Source organism: Bos grunniens, chromosome 10 (assembly GCF_055505025.1).
Source record: "Bos grunniens cultivar Pamir isolate PY7600 chromosome 10, Bosgru_T2T1.0, whole genome shotgun sequence".
In the NCBI taxonomy this organism is placed as follows: domain Eukaryota; kingdom Metazoa; phylum Chordata; class Mammalia; order Artiodactyla; family Bovidae; genus Bos; species Bos grunniens.
The window spans coordinates 42640165-42661382 of NC_141174.1; the positions used below are offsets into that span (position 1 = coordinate 42640165).

Below are 21218 nucleotides of genomic sequence, written 5' to 3' on the forward strand. Positions count from 1 at the left end.
TGTTAAATTATATCTCAGATACTGTAATTTTTCTATTCAAAACTATACTTATTTTCCGTATATGAATGGAAGCCAAAGTTTTTAGAGTGGCCTATTGGAAAAGATTCTGATGCTGGGAGGGATCAGGGGCAGGAAGAGAAGGGGATGACAGAGGATGAGTTGGCTGGATGGCATCACCGACTGGATGGATATGAGTTTGGGTGAACTCTGGGAGTTGATGATGGACAGGGAGGCCTGGCGTGCTGCAATTCATGGGGTCACAGAGTCGGTCACGACTGAGCAACTGAACTGAACTGATGGAGTGGCAATGGAAAAAGTTAAGTGATTAAAAACTTAGATGGTAATTTAGGTATCAGCAAGAAAAGTGAAAAAAAAAGTAATAAAAGTCAACAATTATGCACTCAGATTGTTTCACAAATATTACTAAATTCTCATGTTATTTTAAAGAAACTCAAACTGAACACTGTAGACAATATTTTAATGGGAATCATATGCCCACTGGTATGGAAAAGGCAATAGCCCCACATAAAAAAAATTGACGAATGTACAAAAGTTTGAAGTAAAGGAAATATTTAAGGCATGTATATATCCACTTAATGTCTCAACTTTAACAAAAGTTTTCTCTTAATCAACTTAATGAAGTTAAGGGATCCAACTAGACTAGATGAAACTTTATTTAACTGATCTCCTATTGTTCATTATTTTGGTTGTTTCAAATTTTTCACCAAATGAGATTCTTTTTGTACATACTTCTTTATATTTCTAATTACCGTATGAAGATAATTATAACAGAATTATTAGACAAGAAATCCTTCAAAAATGCAGAATGCAATTTGAGTTTCAGAAAACTTTTCCCTGATATATATTTCAAACTTTAGTACATGGAAGTAGATAAACATTTTCCTTAATATTTATGCTCAAAATGTAGTCAGCTTTTATTCTTATCTCTTCTTCCCTTTATCTGTTATCATGAAAATTTAGCTAGACTCTTGCTAGCTCAGATGTATGTCTTTCTAGATCCTTCTACATCCTCGCACCTCATGTCTAGAGTTTAGCTACTCTAGAATGTTCCCTAATCATTTTTATGTCAAGTTCCTTCCCATCTCAGATACTACCTATTCCCATAATCTCCCTAAAATACACTTTGATGATGTCTGTTGTCAGTTAAAGAATCCACATCAGCTGCTCACTGCATATTGGGTTTTCCAGTACTCTTGCCTGGAAAACCCCATGGATGGAGGAGCCTGGTAGGCTGCAGTCCACGGGGTTGCTAAGAGTCCGACACCACTGTGCGACTTCACTTTCCCTTTTCACTTTCATGCATTGGAGAAGGAAATGACAACCCACTCCAGTGTTCTTGCCTGGAGAATCCCAGGGACGGAGGAGCCTGGTGGGCTGCTGTCTATGGGGTCGCACAGAGTCGGACACAACTGAAGTGACTTTGCAGCAGCAGCATATTGTGTTTATTTTAAATTCTTTAAAATAACATCCAAAGCTGTCAAACAATTGGTTCCCTTATCTGTCCAATCTTCTCACTGTTCACCACAAACCTTAGAGTTTAGTCCACCGTGTTTATTCCACTGTCTTTCTTTCCTCACTAGTCCATAATTTTTTTAAAAAAGATCCTATTTATTTTTTTCACTTACATATCCCAAGCACCTTTAATAGTATCTGACACAGAGTAAACAGTCAGCAAATATTCACTGAATGAATGGATAAACCAATTCTAATTCAGTGACAGAATAATAAGCACACCTCATTACAAAGCGTTGTTCCAATTATTTAAGCAGTATGTAAATGTAGTTGTTGCAAATGAATAAAAATGTACCTTTGTGGGGTGGGTTCAAGATGACAGAATACTAGGATGCTTGACTCACCTCCCCTCACGGAAATATAAAAACAACTACATATAGAATGATTCTCACTGGGAACGAGCAGGATGGCTCTTCCACAACCAAAGCTGTGAAGAAACATTCACACAGAATCTTGTAGGAAGGGAGGAGAAGTGATCTGGTCAGGACTTGCATTCCTAGTAGAGAGTACTTAAGAGAAGGGGCTGTAAGACAGGCTCAGGGATTCTTCCGAGTGAGGGGTTTTGAGACAGGAGGGAAGGGGCAGGGCACAACCTTTAAAAGAATGACATAGCCTTTGAGGATACTGCATAAACTGTTTAGAACACATTAGGCCCAAGATGGCAGACAATTTGACTTCCAGTAGACCTTGAGTCTTATTATATGCTCACTGCAATCCATTAGCATGCTAAATGACACACCCACAGATGCCATGACAGTTCCCAGGCTGATCATAAAAGGGCAAAAAGTGAGCAGTGGCCCAATTCCTAGAAATCCCTGCCCCTTCCCCCAAATAGTAGGAATAATCCTTCCACTCATTAGCCTAGGAAATTATCCAGCTCATGTAAACTACCCACCCCATATTTTGGGGACTCTAACCTGAGAAGACCTACACTCTATCTGTGGAGTGTGTTTTTCCCAGGACTGCTCTCACCTTCTGAGATGAACTGCATTCTGTCTATGAAATGTCTATCTCTGCTTTCACTTTATTATGGCTCGCTCTTGAATTCTTTCCTGCATGGAGCCAAAGACCTCCACTGGACAGCCAATCCCAGGGCCTCACCCAGGACCTGACCACCTTCTCACGCCCCATTTTCCTGCAACCTCTTTACAAAGGATATCAATAAATCTACATCTTGCCTATCACTTAGCCTCTTACTGAATACCATATGTGCTGAGATATAAAGAACCTGAGGTTCATTAAATCCTGAGATGGGTTGCATGGTTTCAGTTAAAATATTTTGGGTTTGAGTCCCAACTGAGGTCCAATTGGGTTTGAGTCCTATCCTAAGTCAGAGACCATGGGTTCAAGTCCTATCTGAAGCGTGACTGCATTTGAGTACCACCTGAGGGAGTGTTGGCAACCACTGCCAGCAGCAGTGCCAGCATGCCAGCAACAGCATGCCAGCAGGAACCTGGTGCACACACTTGGGAGGGAATGAGGGTGGCTCCAGGGAAAAGAATGCCACTGCCAGAGAGTACATCCCTGCTCACACAGAAGGCAGCGAGACTAGATTCAGGGAAGAAATAACTAGCACACTTCAGCATGTTCCTGCCCACACAGGGTGAGCCAGCTCAGTAGTGTGCACCAACCCTTCTGGCCTGACTCAACCTCTAACCAAAGCAAGGACACTGAGGAAAAGTGAAACCAGCACAGAAGTGCAACCCCAAGGCCTCAGGTCCCAGCCACCTGGAGGAGAAATCCTGGAGAAACCCCTCTCTCAGGGCTCCTGCTCCAACCTCTTGGACCTTATCCCCTGAGAGAATGGTGATGGCCACTGAGCAAAGGAGAAGAGTCAGGTTGCACTTGGCTTTCGCTCCAGCCCCTTCAACTCTAGCCCTACCTTCCATCAAGGTGGTGGTTGCCAACACACCCCAGGGAAAAATCTGGCCCCTGATCACTTCAGGTACAGCCACCCATGAAAGCCACTGGCCATAAGAAGACTGAATAAGGACCATCCCACACATGTACTCACCATTAAGATCAAGATAGGTAACTGTTTAACCTAATTTCACAGAGACAGAAATTTAAACAAAATGAGAATACAGAAGAATATTTTTTCAAACAAAAAAATAAGAACCACACACCCCTGAAAAATGCTAATGAAACAGAGATAAACAATTTACTTGATAAAGAATTCAAAGCAATAATAGTAAGAAAATTACTTGAAGTTGAGAAAAGAATAGATGAACACCATGAGAATTTTAAGAAATAACTAGGAAATACAAAAAAGAACCAGTCAGAGCTGAAGAATACAATAACTGAAATGAAAAATACATTACAGGGAATTAACAGCAGATTAGGTGGCTTCCTTGTGTCTCAGTGGTAAAGAATCAACCTGCCAATGCAAGAGATGTGGGTTTGACCCTGGGGTCAGGAGATCCCCTGGAGAAGGAAATGGCAGTGACTCCAGTACTCTTGCCTGGGAAATCCCAAGGACAGAGGAGCCTGGCAGGCTATAGTCCATGGGGTCGAAAAGAGGCAGAAATGACTTAGTGACTAAAAACCAGCTAACAGGTGATATAGAAGAATGCATGAGCTATCTGGAAGATAGAATAATGGAAATCACACAATCAGAATAGCAAGAAGAAAAACAAATTTCAAAAATGAGAATAGCTTAAGAGCTCTGGACAACATCAAATGTACTAGCATTCACATTATAGGGGTCCCAGAAAGAGAAGAGAGAGAGGGGTAGAAAACGTATTTGATAAAATTTGTTGTTGTTCACTCGCTCAGTCATGTCTGACTGTTTTTTGAACCCATGGACTGCAGCACGCCAGGCTTCCCTGTCCTTCACCAACTCCCAGAACTTGCTCAAACTTATGTCCACTGAGTCACTGATGCCATCCAACCATCTCATCCTCTGTTGTCCCCTTCTTCTCCTGCCTTCAATCTTTCCCAGCATCAGGGTCTTTTCCAATGAGTTGGCTCTTAGCATCAGGTGGCCAAAGTACTGGGGCTTCAACCTTGGTCCTTCCAATGAATATTCAAGATTGGTTTCCTTTAGGATGGACTGGTTTGATCGCCTTGCAGTCCAAGCGACTCTCAAAAGTCAAATACGTTCATCAGTACCATCTCTTCCTTCTTTGTGGACTTCTTTTCCACCATTTGTACTTTGAATATCCCCTAGGTGCTACCTTCTTCTCTCGTCCCTCTTTCCCAAACCATCCATGCCATGACTTTAGCCCTGTTCCAGTGCTTCTCCACAGACTCTTGAATGTAGCTACTTACTGGACATCCCCACTCTGATGTCCTTCTGCTATTTTAACCCCAAGGGCCAAACCTGAGTTTCTGTTCAAAATGGAAATAAAAGCAAACACAAATGAATAGACCTAACTAAACTAAAAGATTTTACACAGCAAATGACATCAATAACAAAACAAAAAGACAACATACTCAATGGGAAAAGATTTGCCTGCTAAAAGTTAATATCCAAAATATATCAGGAGCTCATATAACTCACTGTCAAAAAACCACCTGATTAATAATGGGCAGAACATCTGAATAGAAATTTTTCTAAAGAAGACATATAGATAGCCAACAGGCACGTGAAAAGATGTTCAACATCATTAAACCTCAGAGAAATGCAAATAAAACCACAATGAGATATCACATTCAATTTGTCAAAATGTCTATCATCAGAGAGACAACAAATAATAAATTTTGCCAAGCATGTGGAGTAAAGGAACTCTTGTACGCTGTTGGTGGGGGTGTAAATTAGTATAGCCACTATGGAAAATAATATGGAGGTTCCTCAAAAATTAAATCTAGAGCTACCATATGATCCAGAAATTCCACTCCTGGATATAGATCCCAAGAAACAAAAACACTAATTTGAAAAGATTAATGCTCCCTAATGTTCACAGCAGCATTATTTACAATGGCCATAATATTGAAGTAACCTAAGTATCTATCAACAAACGAATGGATAAAGAATCTAAAAAGTAGAATATATGAATGAATATAACAAAACTGATTCACAGAGAGTAAACTAGTGGTTACCGGTGGGGCAATGGGTGGAGATAGAGGCAACATAGGTGAATGGGATAAAACGCAAAAACTATTAGGTATAAAATAAACAAGATACAGGATGCAATGCATAGCCAATATTTTATAATAAACTTAGATGGAGTGTAACATATAAAAACATTGAATCATTCTATTGTACACCTGAAACTAATATAACAATGTGAATCAACTATACTTCAATAAAAACAGCAAGACATCACCTTGCTGTTCAACCTAGTGACAGTCTCTCAGAAGTATTCAAATTCAAGTTATTCACTTCTCCTTAGCTTGATATTTCCATATCACTCACTGGAAGATGTTAATGCATGTAATAATACAATAAGAACCTGATGCTTTTTTATGTTATCTAGTACTTCTGACCACTGCTATCAATCTACAGACCAATGTACCTGGGGGAGGCGTTTGCAAGTCACCCAATGGCAGACCATGGACAATTATCTTGGAAGCTAAATTAGTAATCAGAAAGTTGCATCCCAACTTAACAAAGTAAAGTTAAAGGATTTTAAAAGATATATTACTCAAGTTGTTATGAAATCTAATTCACAACAATCAAATTTGGATAGTTCTGTAAAAAACATTACTAGTTTCTGGCTCTTTGGGCTATATCTATTCTATGCTACATGTCATTTACCCCACTTATGTTCACATAGTCTTTATCCACATAGTATAAAAGTAACCAAAAATAGTACAACAATACAACTTATTAAAATTAATACCACTTTGGGAGTTTATATCTCTGGCCTTCTTATTAATGTCTTGGGGATTTTGCACACTTTAGCCATGCAAACTTCTTGGTTTTCTTTCAGTGATGTATATTGAAGAGAACAATGTTGAGATTTTACTGGCTTAATTCTCAGAGGGTTATCTTATTTTTATGTTTTAAAGTTTTTTTATTTTTAATTGTTCCTAAGCATTGCTCACAGTGAAGAGGTAGCAAAATGACCAAGATGCAAGTTAAAGTTCAAGTATCTAATCAATCTGGCGATTACTTTAACCATTTTTGGAACATGTCATTTGCTAAATATCAACTAGTGCTTGTATATGAATAACTTAAAAAATTTTGTTTTACCTCCCCATAGCACCAAGTACAGAAATGTGCACATAGTTACTTAAAAGTTACATGTTAACTGAATATAAGAATATTTTTATTGCTTGTGGTTTAAACCATAGTCTATTTAAAAATCATAAAACATGATAATATTTTAACCTTAAAGACTAGATAAAGAGGAAATTTTTAGCTTAAAGATTAGGGGGAAGGTGTAAAATTTGTTTTTCAAGAATGATCTTCATCTGAGTTTAAAAGGTTATATGGTGTTGTACCACAATAAGAATAATGAACATTAAAACTTTGATCTTGTAAATAATCTAACAATATACTGGTAAAGGGGAGCTGGCTTGTAAATGCTGAGTCCTTCCAGATACTGAAATTCTACAACTGCTTACATTCCAGTCCTAAAAAGGGAGATATGCCATTTTGTTTAGAAGGCAAATTTTAACTATCTTCTGTCTGTTTATCTCATTAAAAAGGAAAACAGAAAGTGCTTTTAGTTTAAAATTCTGGAGAAAAGTTAATCCCAAAGGACAATAAGCATCTCAAATGTCAAGAAGAATAAATTATGTTTTGGATTAGAACAAGCAATTTCGGGACAGCAGCATACATGGAACACAGATTATTGTATTCCTTGAAAGTCATACATATGCACAAAATGTATATACTCATGTGTTACCCTGGATCTGCTCTTGACCTGCCTTAGCATTCCTCCAGCACAAAGAAGCACGCGCACACACACACACACACACACACACACACACAGAACTATTGAAGGGAAATGAGGGTAAAGACTTCCAAAATAATAAATCTATGCCACCAGTTTCTACTGCTAATTCCACCTCAACATTTGACAAAACACTTTTGGAGTTCATTCAGTATTCATAGATAGGAGGCATAGAGTAATGAAATTTTAGAAAAGGGAACTACAGAAATAATCTATTCCAATCACCTCAATTTTTCAGGTTGAAAAAATAAGGCTGAGAGGGTTAAAAGACATGCTCAAGGACATTCAAGTCTTTTTCTCTAAGTCTTTAAAAGTGCTCTAAGTCCTCAAAATTTTGGGCTCAGGGCCACTTTATACTCTTAAGAATAACTAAAGACAATTAAGAATTTTTATTTATATGGGTTTTTATATCTATTAGTATTTCCTATATTAGAAATTAAAACATAAATCTTAAACATGTATTTATTATGTCATTAAAACTAATAAACTGATTTCATATTAACATAAATTGCATTGTTTTTGAAAAAGATAACTCAAAATTTATCAAGAAAAATTTTGAGAAGAGTTACTCTGTTTCCTATTTAAAAGATCCCTAGTAGAAGACTAGAGGTCTTAGTAGTCTTAGTAGAAGACAGCTGGATTCCAATATCTACTTTTGCATTTTTCAGACAGATTTTTGAAGTATATATTTATATATTGAAGCATATTAATAAAACCCAGTATCACACAAATAGTCAAAAAAGAAAAGTATTTTAACAGCTGTGAATTTTCTTTGATTGAATACTATACTCAAACTTGACAGTTCTAGTTTCTTAATGGTGGGTTGCAATGTAGATTCGGAAAATATAACTGTGCTTTGTGTACTGTTATACTAAAATCCACTGATCTGTCATACTTTTTAAAATACATATATGATTTTTAAAAATACAATGCATTAGTCGTTTGAAAAATATTGGTTCAGTGAGTTATGCAGATATTCTAAATATTGACACATTTCTTTATAGTAAAAAAAATCACATTTTTAATATCACCATCGACTTACCAGAGAAGTCAAGGACTGGGAAACTGTCAAGATCATGGTAGCGGATGCAAGTTCTTCAGAATTTTTGTTTGAAAGTTCAAATTTTATTATTGGCCATGACAAGATCAGCACAGTTCAGTCGCTCAGTTGTGTCTGACTCTTTGTGACCACATGGCCTGCAGCACACCAGGCCTCCCTGTCCATCACCAACTCCCGGAGTTCACTCAAACTCATGTCCATTGAGTTGGTGATGCCATCCAACCATCTCATCCTGTCATCCCCTTTTCTTCCCACCTTCAATCTTACCCAGCATCAGGGTCTTTTCAAATGAGTCAGCTCTTCACATGAGGTGGCCAAAGTATTGGAGTTTGAGCTTCAGCATCAGTCCTTCCAATGAATATTCAGGACTGATTTCCTTTAGGATGGACTGGTTGGATCTCCTTGCAGTCCAAGAGACTCTCAAGAGTCTTCTCCAACACCACAGTTCAAGAGCATCCATTCTTCGGCACTCAGCTTTCTTTATAGTTCATCTGTCACATCCATACATGATTACTGGAAAAACCATGCCTTGGCTAGACGGACCTTTGTTGGCCAAGTAATGTCTCTGCTTTAATAATACGCTATCTAGGTTGGTCACAACTTTCCTTCCAAGGAGTAAGCGTCTTTTAATTTCATGGCTGCAGTCACTATCTGCAGTGATCTTGGAGTCCAGAAAAACAAAGTCTGTCACTGTTTCCACTGTTTCCCCATCTATTTGCCATGAAGTGATGGGACCGGATGCCACGATCTTAGTTTTTTGAATGTTGAGTTTTAAGCCAACTTTTTTCACTCTCCTCTTTCACTTTCATCAAGAGGCTCATTAGTTCCTCTTCACTTTCTGCCATAAGGGTGGTGTCATCTGCATATCTGAGGTTATTGATATTTCTCCCAGCAATCTTGATGCCAGCCTGCGCTTCATCCAGCCCAGTGATTCTCATGATGTACTCTGCATATAAGTTAAATAAGCAGGGTGACAATATACAGCCTTGACATACTCCTTTCCCGATTTGGAACCAGTCTGTTGTTCCATGTCCAGTTCTAACTGTTGCTTCCTGACCTGCATACAGATTTCTCAAGAGGCAGGTCAGGTGGTCTGGTATTGTTTGAAAGTTCAAATTTTATTATTGGCCATGACAAAAGCACCCATACATAAAGATTACTGCACTATTCTTTAATTCTTGTAGCAGAGACACTTCCATGTCCTGCAAAATGTGTGCTCCCTATTCCACAGTATATAGCTATTACTAGGTATCACTTTCTCAACCAGAATTTTTGACAGCCCTTCTTATACCTAGTGTAGCCATGGTTTGCTCTTACTAATGTTATGTGATTGAGATCATATAGGTAACTTCTAAACCAAGACTTCTATGAGTGCATCTCTATTCCTCTTTTATTCTATTAATTCTATTGACTGTGAAATTTTATAGGGTGGTGACTGTGGATCACTGAATCCGTATGTGCAGGAGAGGGACTCATTAACCACTAACTAATGCAATATCTTGTAAGACAGCTTTAAATATAGGTTAAGGTTTTAAAGAAATACGAGGCTCAAAGTTCAAATAAAAACAAAGATTTGAACAAGCTCCCACCCCAGAGTTCCTAGTAGTTATAGTTTAAGCAGGTCTACAGGAAAAATTACTTATAAAAAAATAAGAGCACTTCTTTATGCAATTCTTCTCTTTTTACAGTGCTACAATTGCCCTTTTAGTTCCCATGCAAAAAACAGTGGTGTGTAATAGACCTGTGCTTCCCCACTGGAGACTCAGTTTCTTTTGTAGGATCAGAAATTCTAATTCTTTGCTATCACTGTACCTCTGGGCCACTCTGGCCCCACAGTGTGGGTTTTCCAGTTCTCCAAATGACTGCTTACTATTTCTAGAGGTATCCATATACATAATCGGGGAATAAGTGAGATTTCTCCCCCAGTCTTCTCCATCCTTCTTTGGGTTCAATGCCTGGGTCAGGAAGATCCCTTGGAGGAGGGCATGACAACCCACTCCAGTATTTTTGCCGGGAGAATCATATGGACAGAGGAACCTGGCGGGCTACAGTCCATAGGGTTGCAAAGAGTCAGATACCAATGAAGCGACTGAGCACACATATATACTAACAGCTTTCCTCCTTCTTTCTCACTTATTAAAATTTGATCTCAGGAAGGAATCTAAACACTCATTCACATTAGTCATGAAAGAGGACATAAGGCCATGGTAATTTTCCTAGGTTAAAACTCTTATCCTATGATGAAAATTTTAAGCCTTAATACACTTACAAGCCTGTAAAATTAAATGTCTGAGAGGCTCTATGTGAAGTAGTTAAAAAGTTCAGGCTCTAAGGCCAGAATTTCCTGAATCTGAATTCATGTTGTTGTTCAGTCGCTAAGTCATGTCTGACTCTGCGACCCTGTGGACTGCAGCATGCCAGGCTTCCCTGTCCTTCACCTTCACTTTCTGAATTCATATTCCACCATTTATAGTTTATCTGACCTTGGGCAATTTACTTAATTTATGTTTCAGTTTTCTCATTTTATAGTTTATAATAAAAGCAACCTATTACATAAGAATATTAATAACATGGCTCTAATAATTTAACACATTTTATCAAGTACATAGTTCAAATTGAAGATTTCCCTAAATTTAAAAAAAAGTATTAAAATTTAATTTTGAGCAGTATATGAAAATAATTCATAATTAAACCTCTAACCTGCCATAATATCCCAGACTTAGATGCCTTATCCAGAAACAGAAAATGATTTTTTTTAGAATCTAATATAAAAAGTATTTTTCAAATATTTATAGGCAAATAAAACAGATGAAGCATTTCGTAAAGATGTTCCATTAACACAAAAATCAGGAGTGTTTGAACAAAGACAATTTTTATGTTTTTCCAAATTTTTAAAATTATTTCATTAAAAATAAAGGATAAAAATCTCTTTAAAGCATGGTAGTACACCACTTAGAGCAATTCTATATTTTAGATTGCAGAAAATGGATACTGCAAAATAATAACTTCTAAGAAAACTAGAACTATCATGAAATACCCCAGAGAAGGAAATGGCAAACCATTCTAGTATTCTTGCCTGGAGAACTCCATGGACAGAGGAGTCTGGTGGACATAGTTAATGGGGTCGCAAAGAGCCAGACACAACTGAAAGCCTAACACACATACATACATCATGAAATAACACATAAATAAACAATTCTTGGAACAAAGTAATTGAGATAAAAGCTCATAAGCAGTATTTCCCTTAATAAGAGAAAAACACTTTCAGTGGTTGCTATAAACTCTGAGACCACATAAGTATATTCTCTTGGTGGCCAGAAATATTGGTCAATATCAGCTGATTATTTAAAATTTTTGAATGTTGACTGTGATTAAACACTGAAATATAAAACAGTTTTACATATGTATTATTTATGTAAAGAATGTAAAAAAACAATGTTATATATTACAGAAAGAAAGAATGCCATAATCATTACCTTTGGGGAGGGAGAGACAGATTTAGGGATGGTACAAAAGATCTGTAAATAAAAGACTTGAAAAACAAATATGGCAAATTGCAAATATTTGTTATGTGCGGGAAGTATTTTCTATACTTTCCTAAATGGTTAAATAAAATATAAAAATAAAAGCAAATCTAAAAAGAAACCCCATGTAAAGTATTGGGATAAATATAACCACTTTGATCTATCTCTCAACTCTAAGTAAAATAACTATGAAACATACAAATAGGAAAATCTGCATGAGCACCAGAAATTAAATACAAAATCTGATATAGAAACCTATGAAATAGGACCAAATTTTAAAATGTTTTTAATAATAAGTATACTTTACCACATGATAGAAAAGTATACACGAGGAATACTCAATAGATCCACATCCCCACTGGCAGAAACTTACTTAGAAAACCAAAGCACCACTGAAATGAGATGCTTACTGGGGAATCCAAAGAGATGCCCCTTACTCGAGGTCACTTTAGAGACACCCGGTAGAATGATAACCTCCACAGTATAAAACATGATGTTGAAAACCATGATTTTCCCTAGGGACTTGATTTTTTGCTTTCAATCTCACTTCCAGGGCCCTTTCAATAGTCACTTAACACAAAACTGTTCTTGATTTACAAAACATATACCAGATGAGTAGCTTGTAGAAGACTATCCTACTTTTTACAATTGATCCGTACATATTTTCATTTTTTATGAGGCAAAAGAAGGCAACTTTAGTCTGTCAAAGTACTCCATGTGAAAACAGAATCTGAGGCCTTTCTCTGGAGATTTTATTTCCTTAATGTCAGGGGATATTCTCCAATGGTGAAATGAAACTTTTTCCTTAAATATCTGAAACAGTGTCACTTTCCCTCCCTCTTCAATTTAGTCTTATAAGTTGTCTATGTCTTACTGGAAACATTTGGCTAAAATCTTTACTAGGTCTACAAAAGAGCTTAGGGAGATCCAAGAATATTAACTAAATTTTGGCATTGTGAAAGCTTATGAAAATTATCAAGACATGTTTTAGTGACATTTTTAAAATTTAAAGATAAATTTTAAAATATTGGAATATCTAAATAAAGTAAAAGTAAAAACTAAATTTTATTGATTAACTGTATAGGAAGAAAAAATAGGCTGGTTTAGACTCCTCTATTAAGACTAAATAACAAGATAATGAAGCAGTATCTAGGTTTATAGGAAAATGTGATTTGACACTTTTGATATTTAAATTGAAAAATAAACTCAGTATTTAAACAAAACATTTAATTTATATCAGTCTGACTCTCCCATAGATAAAAGCTGTGAATTCTTGAGAGTGTTAAAAGAAAGGGCACTAACCACTGGCAGAGGATGAGATGCTTAGATAACATCACTGACTCAAAGGATATGAATCTGAGCAAACTCCAGGAGATAGTGAAGGACAGAGAAGCCTGGCATCCTGCAGTCTATGGGGTTGCAGAGTCAGACATGACTTAACAACTGAACAACAACCACTTGAAGATACCAGGGAAAGACTAAAAGCAGACAGAAAAAGGAGGGGGAATTGAACCTTCTAACATGGAGCCTGTAGGATTCTCATCAAGAAAAAAATGGGGAGAGGACTGAAATCCATAGAATTAGAAATGAAAAAGGAGCAGTTACAACTGACATCACAGAAATACAAAGGATCATGAGACTACTACAAGCAACTATATGCCAATAAAATGGACAACCTAGAATTCTTGAAAGATACAATCTTCTAAGACTGAACCAGGAAGAAATAGAAAAGATGAATGGATCAATCACAAGTACTAAATTGAAACTGTGATTTTAAAATTTCCAACAAATAAAAGTCCAGGACTAGATAGGTTCACAGTCAAATTCTATCAAAGATTTCAAGAAGAGTTAACATCTATCCTTCTCAAACTATTCCCCAAAATTGCAGAGGATGGAACACTCCCAAGCTCATTCTATGAGGCCACCATCACTCTGATACCAAAACCAGACAAAGATGTTGCCAAAAAAGAAAATTACACGCCAACATCACTGATGAACACAGATGTAAAAAATCCTCAACGAAATATGAGAAAACCCAATCCAACAACACATTAAGAGAAACATACACCATGATCAAGTGTGATTTACCCCAAGGATGCAAGGATTCTTCAACATACATATATCAGTACGATACATCATGTTAACAAACTGTAGAATAAAAGCCATATGATCACCTCAATATATGCAGAAAAAGCTTTTGACAAAATTCAATACCTATTTATAATAAAAACTCTCCAGAAAATGGGCCTAGAGGGAACATAACTCAACATAATAAAGGCCATGTATGGGAAACCTACAGCAAACATCATTCTCAGTGGTGGAAAACTGCAAGCATTTCCTCTTAGATTAGGAATAAGATAAGGATATCCACTCCCACCACTTTTATTCATTCTTCAAAAAGTAAACAATTGGAAAAAATATGTAAAACAATGATTTTCATGTGTTGGACAAGAGGCAACACTGGACAGTAATCCCCGCCCCTCAGCCAAGAGAAGAAAACCTAAAGAAGGAACACTTGTCTGTTTTTGTCTCTAAAAAAGAAATTTCAGGCCACAGTGCAAGTGGTGGGAATCCAAACAGAACTGATTTGAAAAATAAAATTTAGCATGCAGGTAGGTCAGGGAAAGCTAAAATTCACAGGTCAGCATAACATAGATGAGACAGAAGCACATACAGAGCAATCTGGAGCTCTGTGGAAGGTTATCCTTAAATTTTTGCCTGAGGTTGGTTTTAAAAAAAAACACAGGAAGGAGCAGACAGAACAATGCCTGGGGCTCGGAGGAAGCTCATGTTCCAGACAGCCAGATGGGAAATCTGCAATACACAGAGCATGGAGTAGAATACTAAAGAAGAGAACTGTCTCAGCAGGGGAAGCAAGTTAGGCTAAACAAAAGACTTCTCTGGTTCCACCTAATGAAGCTTAAAATAAAGCCTCAAATAGACCAAAATATTTCTAAGTATTAATAACTAGACTGCATCACAGAAGAAAAACACTCAAAAATATATAAAGGAATAAAATAAAAACTCACAAAACTACAAAGTTTACTTAAGAAGAAACTGATGATTTGATCACTATATCTATTAGAGAAATTGAACTGTTTTATCTGACCAAAAAAATCTGACCACAGAGAACTTTCCAGACCCAGATGGCTTCATTGGGTGAATTCTACCAAATATGTAAAGAAGAATAAATAACAATTTTACACTAACTCTTAGAAAAGAGAAGAAGGGCAAACATTACACTTATTACTAAAATGTGATAGGATAGTACAGAAAAGAAAACAAAATTTTAGCAAACTGAATTCAGTAGTACATGAAAAGGTTAATATATAATTGCCAAATGGGATTTATCCCAGGAATGCAAGGTTGGCTTAACATTTGAAAAATCAATCAATATAATTCACTATATCAAAAGACTAGAAAAGAAAAACAATATGTTCATCTCAACAAATGCTAAAAAGCATTTGTCAAAATTCTACATATATTGTTATAAAAAGAACAAGAACAACAAAAACTTCTCAGCAAACTAGAAAGAAAATGAAACTACCCCAACCTGATAAAAGACATCTATAAAAATCTTCGGCAAAAATTTAACATTTTCATCTAAGATCAAGAATGAAGCAAGGATGTCCACTCTTAGCACTTTTAGTCAACATCTTCTTAAATATCTTAACCACAGGCAAGTAAAACACATTAAAGGCTTATAGATTGAAAAAAAATGCTCTTTATTCTCAGATGACATGAATGTCCATGAAGAAAATCTTAAGAAATCTAAGAAGGCTACTAAAAATAATAAGAAAGTTTAGTAAGATTGCAGGGTATAAAATCAACACAAAAGTATTTTTCTATCATATTTTCTATGTATTATCAATGAAAAATTAGGAACTGAAATTAAAAATACCATGTGCAATATTACTTGAGAGATGTGTGCAGCATCTACACAGAAAAAATACTGGAAAATATTGCTGAGGTAAATGAAATAAGTCCTAAATAGATGAAATCTTCTATGTTCATGGAGTGGAAAATCAGTATTGTTAACATGTCAGTGCTTCTTGAGTTGACAGATTTAACCTAATTTCAATTAAAATTTCAGAGTATATAAAATACTGATAAGTGGTTTAAAATTATACAGAAAAGACAAGACTCTGGATAACCAAAATAATTTTTTTAGAAGAACAAAGGTGGAGAATTTATAGTACCTGACTCCAAGACTTGTTATAAAACTACATTTATCAAGGTAGTTTAGTATTGGCATCACCGAAACAAAAGTTAGAGTACAAGTGTGTATTTAGGCACAGGCCAATACAAGTGTTGTCAAAAGCTTTTTTGACAAAAGTTCCAAGATAATTCAATGGGCAAAGATAATCTTTTCAACAAATGGTTCTAGAACAATATGCAAAGAAATGATCCTCAATGCTTACTTCACATAATTTTCAAAAATTATTGAAAATGAATTAGAGTCCTCAATGTAAGAGCTACAGCTATAATCTATAAAATTATATACTATAAAATTTCTAGTGAAGTAAGCCAGAAGGAAAAACACCAATACAGTACACTAATGCATATATGGAATTTAGAAAGATGGTAACAATAACCCTGTGTATGAGACAGCAAAAGAGACAGTGATGTATAGAACAGTCTTATGGACTCTGTGGGAGAGGGAGAGGGTGGGAAGATTTGGGAGAATGGCATTGAAACATGTAAAATATCATGTATGAAACGAGATGCCAGTCCAGGTTTGACGCACGATACTGGATGCTTGGGGCTAGTGCACTGGTACGACCCAGAGGGATGGTATGGGGAGGGAGGAGGGAGGAGGATTCAGGATGGGGAACACATGTATACCTGTGGTGGATTCATTTTGATATTTGGCAAAACTAATACAATTATGTAAAGTTTAAAAATAAAATAAAATTAAAAAAAAATAATAAAAAAAATAAAAAACAAAATTGAAGTATTAGAAATACAAAAAAAAAAATAAATAAAATTTCTAGAAGAAAATATGGGAGAAAATCTTGACTGAAATTAAGCTTCATAAAAAATTCTTGAATATGAAACAGAAAGTACAAACTATATTGGAAAAAATGATAAATTTGATTTCACCATACTATATAATTTTGTCTTAAAGACACTATTATAAAATAAAAAGGGAACTACAGATTATAAAAGAATATTTATAAAATCTATATCTGTTAAAGAACTTATATCTAGAATATATAAAGAACTGTTATAACAGAATTAAAAGAACACAAACAACCCAAATAAAAATAGCCAAAAGACTAAAATAAACATTTCAGCAAAGAAGACCTACAGATGGCAAATAAGCACATGAAAAGAAGCTCATCATAATTAGTTATTAGAGAAATCAGAATAAAACCTAACTAAGTACCAGTATCAGAGAAGGCAATGGCAACCCACTCCAGTGTTCTTGCCTGGAGAATCCCAGGGACAGAGGAGCCTAGTGGGCTGCCGTCTATGGGGTCGCACAGAGTCGGACATGACTGAAGCGACTTAGCAGCAGTAGCAGCAGCAAATACCAGTATAACCCACAAGAATGGATAAAATTAAAAGATTATACAAAGTGTTAACAAGGAAGTAGAGTATTAATATAACTTGTATCCTGGTAGGAAGTAAAATTTTAGATAAATTTGGCAATTTCTTAAAATGCTGTAATGCACTTCCTATAGTACCCAGACTTCCACTACTAGATGTTTACAAAAGATAAATGAAATTCTATGTTTACACAAAGACTTGTAATGAATATTAACAGCAGCTTTACTTATAACAGCTTATAGGTAAGCTTACAATAACTTATCTTGGAAACAATGCAGATGTCTACCCACCTGTGAACAGATAAAGAAATTGTGGTATATCCTTACTATGGACTTAGCAAAATACAGGTAACAAACTATTAATACATGCAACAAGATGAATGAATCTCAAAATAATTATGCAGAGTAGAAAATGCCAACAAAAGATAGCACATGTTCTATGATTTCATTTACATAAAATTCTAGAAAATGCAAACTAACCTGTACTGACAAAGCTCACAGGAGTAATTGCCTGGGGATTGAGGAGGGAGGAATTACAAAAAAAGTCTAAGGAACTTTTGGGAATGGTGGATATGTTTCCTATCTTGAAAGTTGTGATAGTCTCATGAGTTTATATATATGTCAAATTGTCAAATTTTATATTCTAAATATGTGTGGTTTATTGTACGTCAATTAGACCTCACTCAATAAAGGTGAAATAAACCATGTCGTTATTTGGAGCAAATATCCTAACACTAGATAATGTGAGGCCATTATTTATGTAGATCTTCTAACATATGTGACAACAATAGCACAAAGGACAAAGAGGAGTAGAGTACATGTAATTATCCTTCTCCAAGTTCCTACATTTTAGTGAAATAGGATAACATTAACTTTAAGTAGGATTTCAATAATTTAAGGATGTGTTTGAAATCATTAAGGCAATTACAAAAAATACAAGGAGGTAATATGCAAATAGCCAATAGAGTAATAAAAATGGAATACTAAAAATATTTGATTAACCAAATGAAGATAAAGAAGGGGAACTGAAGAACAAAAAAGAGGAACAAACAGGAACACGGTAGAACAAACCTAACCATAGTTATGTTGAACTAATTCAATAGTTATATTGAATGTAATGAAGTAATCACTCCAATTAAAAGGAAGAAATTTTAAGACTTAAAGAAACCCCAAGATTCAACTATATCTCATTTATAAGAGGTACACTGTAAACATAAAACACAAAGAAACTGTAAGTAAAATGTTGGGAAAAGAGGCACTATGCAGACCACAAACATAAGCAAGCTGAAGTGGCTGTATTAATAACAGACAGAATAGCACTCAGTGGAATTATCATAGATACAAAGAAACATAATGATTAAAGGGAAAACATAATATGTAAATGTATATGTACCAAATAACTTAAAAATGCATAAAGCAAAAATCAACAGAATTAAGGAGAGAAACAGATAATTCTACAATTGTAGTTGGAGATCTTAATATCACCTCTCAGAAATAAACAGAACAATTAAATAAAATATCATAAAGATACAGAACCAGAGTTAGCAAACTTCTTCTATGAAGGGCCAGATAATCCAATATTTTAGGCTTTGTGGGCTGCATATGACCTCTGTAGTATATTCTTTAATGTTTTGTTATTTTACAGCCCTGAAAACGGAAAAATCATTCTTAGCTCATAGGATATATAAAAATAGGCCAGATAGTTTACTGAACCCTAATACAGAAGATCTAAAGTGCAAAGTGAAAGTGAAGTCGTTCAGTTGTGTCCAAATCTTTGGGACCCCGTGGACTGGAGCCCATCAGGCTCCTCCATCCATGGAATTTTTCAGGCAAGAGTACTGGAGTGGGTTGCCATTTCCTTCTCCAGAGGATCTTCCCCACCCAGGGATTGAACCCGGGTCTCCCGCATTGCAAGCAGATGCTTTTACCATCTGCGCCACGATAAACCACCTTGATCTAATTGAGACAAAATAATTGCAGAATATATATTCTTCTCATGTGCACACGGAATGTTTACCAAGACAGATCATGTACTGTAGAACAAATCTCAGTGCACTACAAAAGACTGTACAGATCACTATTTTTAAAAGTAGAAATCATTATTTTTAAAAGTAGATCAAATCACTATTTTTTAAAGTAGAAATCAGTAATTTTAAGATATCCAGAAAAACCCTAAATTTTTTAAAATTAAGTAATACACTTCTAAATAACCCATGGATCAAAATAGAAATTATACTGGATATTAGAAAATATTCTGAATTAAATGACAATGAAAATATAACATCAAAATATGCAGAAAGTAGCTGAAACAGTAATTGGGGAAATTTATAGCTTTAAATGCTTATATAAAAAAGGAGAATGATAAAACAAATAGAACAAATTCAAACAACAGGTGGATAAAGAATATATGGGAGTTCCTTACACTATTTTTACCGCTTTCCTATAAGTTAAAACTTGAAAAAATTAAAAGTCCCTTAATTTTCTATTTAGCCAACTTATTTTTCACATGTAAAACTAAGAAGCGAAAAGAGATGTTTAAGATTGGGTCAAAATAGTAAATTATCTCTCTTTCTATACAAAATAACAAATATGTATGAAGTTCTATAAAAACAAGGGTAACATTAGCAAATAAGAAATTTCACATAACTACTAAAAGACAGAATGCTATCTATAGAGATAAGAGTGGCAAAAAATCAAAGCACTAATCAGAAAAGCAGTAATTAATCAATTAAACAATTTTAGAATAAAAAACTAACTGAAGAGAGAGTTTTCAGAAGAGTAGGTTGAGGAGGTTAGTCCCTCCTTCCACCAGCCTATATCAAGAAGTATAATGGAAAGGTATTTCCCTTTACACTAGGAGTTCTTAACTTTGCCTGCAAATTGAAGTCATCTGAGTACCTTTAAAAAATATACTGAGTCTGAGATTCTGTTTAGTCGGTCAGTAATGAGGCCTGAGCACCAGACCAGGGTTTAGTATTGAAATACAGTATAAATTAGAGAGACATGAGCTTGCCTTAAAGTGCTTTTTAATATAGAGTAATTAAGAAGTTTGGTCTTATCTCAGAAATTTGGCAGGTATAAGAGAACACAAAAATATATCCATGTGAATTGGTATTTCAAGTAGTCTGTAAGTGGATTATCTAAAAAGTGAGCATTTGGAAACAAAATACTGGAATCTAACTATCTCCCTTTGTAACAAATATAATAATGGAAATTTAAAAGTACTAGATAAAAGCAGGTAGATTGTGTTTTCATATTAGGTTAAGTAAGCCCTGATAAATATGCCCCCAAACTGACACTCTACAAAGGCATTATTTAAATTTACTGAATAAAACATTTTAAGCTTATCTATTGGTAAAATACATTACTAACCAGTTAGCAATACACCCAAAAAGTAAGAGTATTTGTAGCATTCTTATATATGAGAAGGTCCCTGAAATTAATATTAAAATCATAATAAGTGTAAATGAGAAAAGGACTTAAGTACATGTAATTTTTATAATGAAAAACTAAAAACATAAAGCGGTATTCAAATTAATATAATACCCATCTATAGTGAAGTGAAAGTGGCTCAGTCGTCTCCGACTCTTTGCGACCCCATGGACTGTAGCCTACCAGGCTCCTCCCTCCATGGGATTCTCCAGGCAAGAGTACTGGAGTGGGTTGCCATTTCCTTCTCCACCCATCTATAAATTAAATGTTATTT

At 35.4% G+C, this 21218-nt stretch overlaps 1 protein-coding gene across 18 annotated transcripts in view; it reads right to left on the reverse strand.

The window, feature by feature from the left end:
- FAM227B (family with sequence similarity 227 member B) overlaps nt 1-21218 on the reverse strand; it is a 212654-nt gene that overhangs the window by 140000 nt on the left and 51436 nt on the right. For 2 of the 18 annotated variants that reach the window (XM_086320839.1, XM_086320836.1), the window contains one exon: nt 8912-9382. The exons of 12 other annotated variants lie outside the window; for them this stretch is intronic. In XM_086320839.1, the coding sequence (XP_086176965.1) occupies nt 9381-9382 (2 nt within the window). In that variant the 3' untranslated portion in view covers nt 8912-9380. Of the gene's footprint in view, nt 1-461; nt 2030-4669; nt 4864-8911; nt 9383-19071; nt 19160-20935; nt 21199-21218 lie in introns of those variants that run through there. 4 more of the 18 variants (XM_086320837.1, XM_086320838.1, XM_086320834.1 and 1 more) reach the window with 4 other exon arrangements.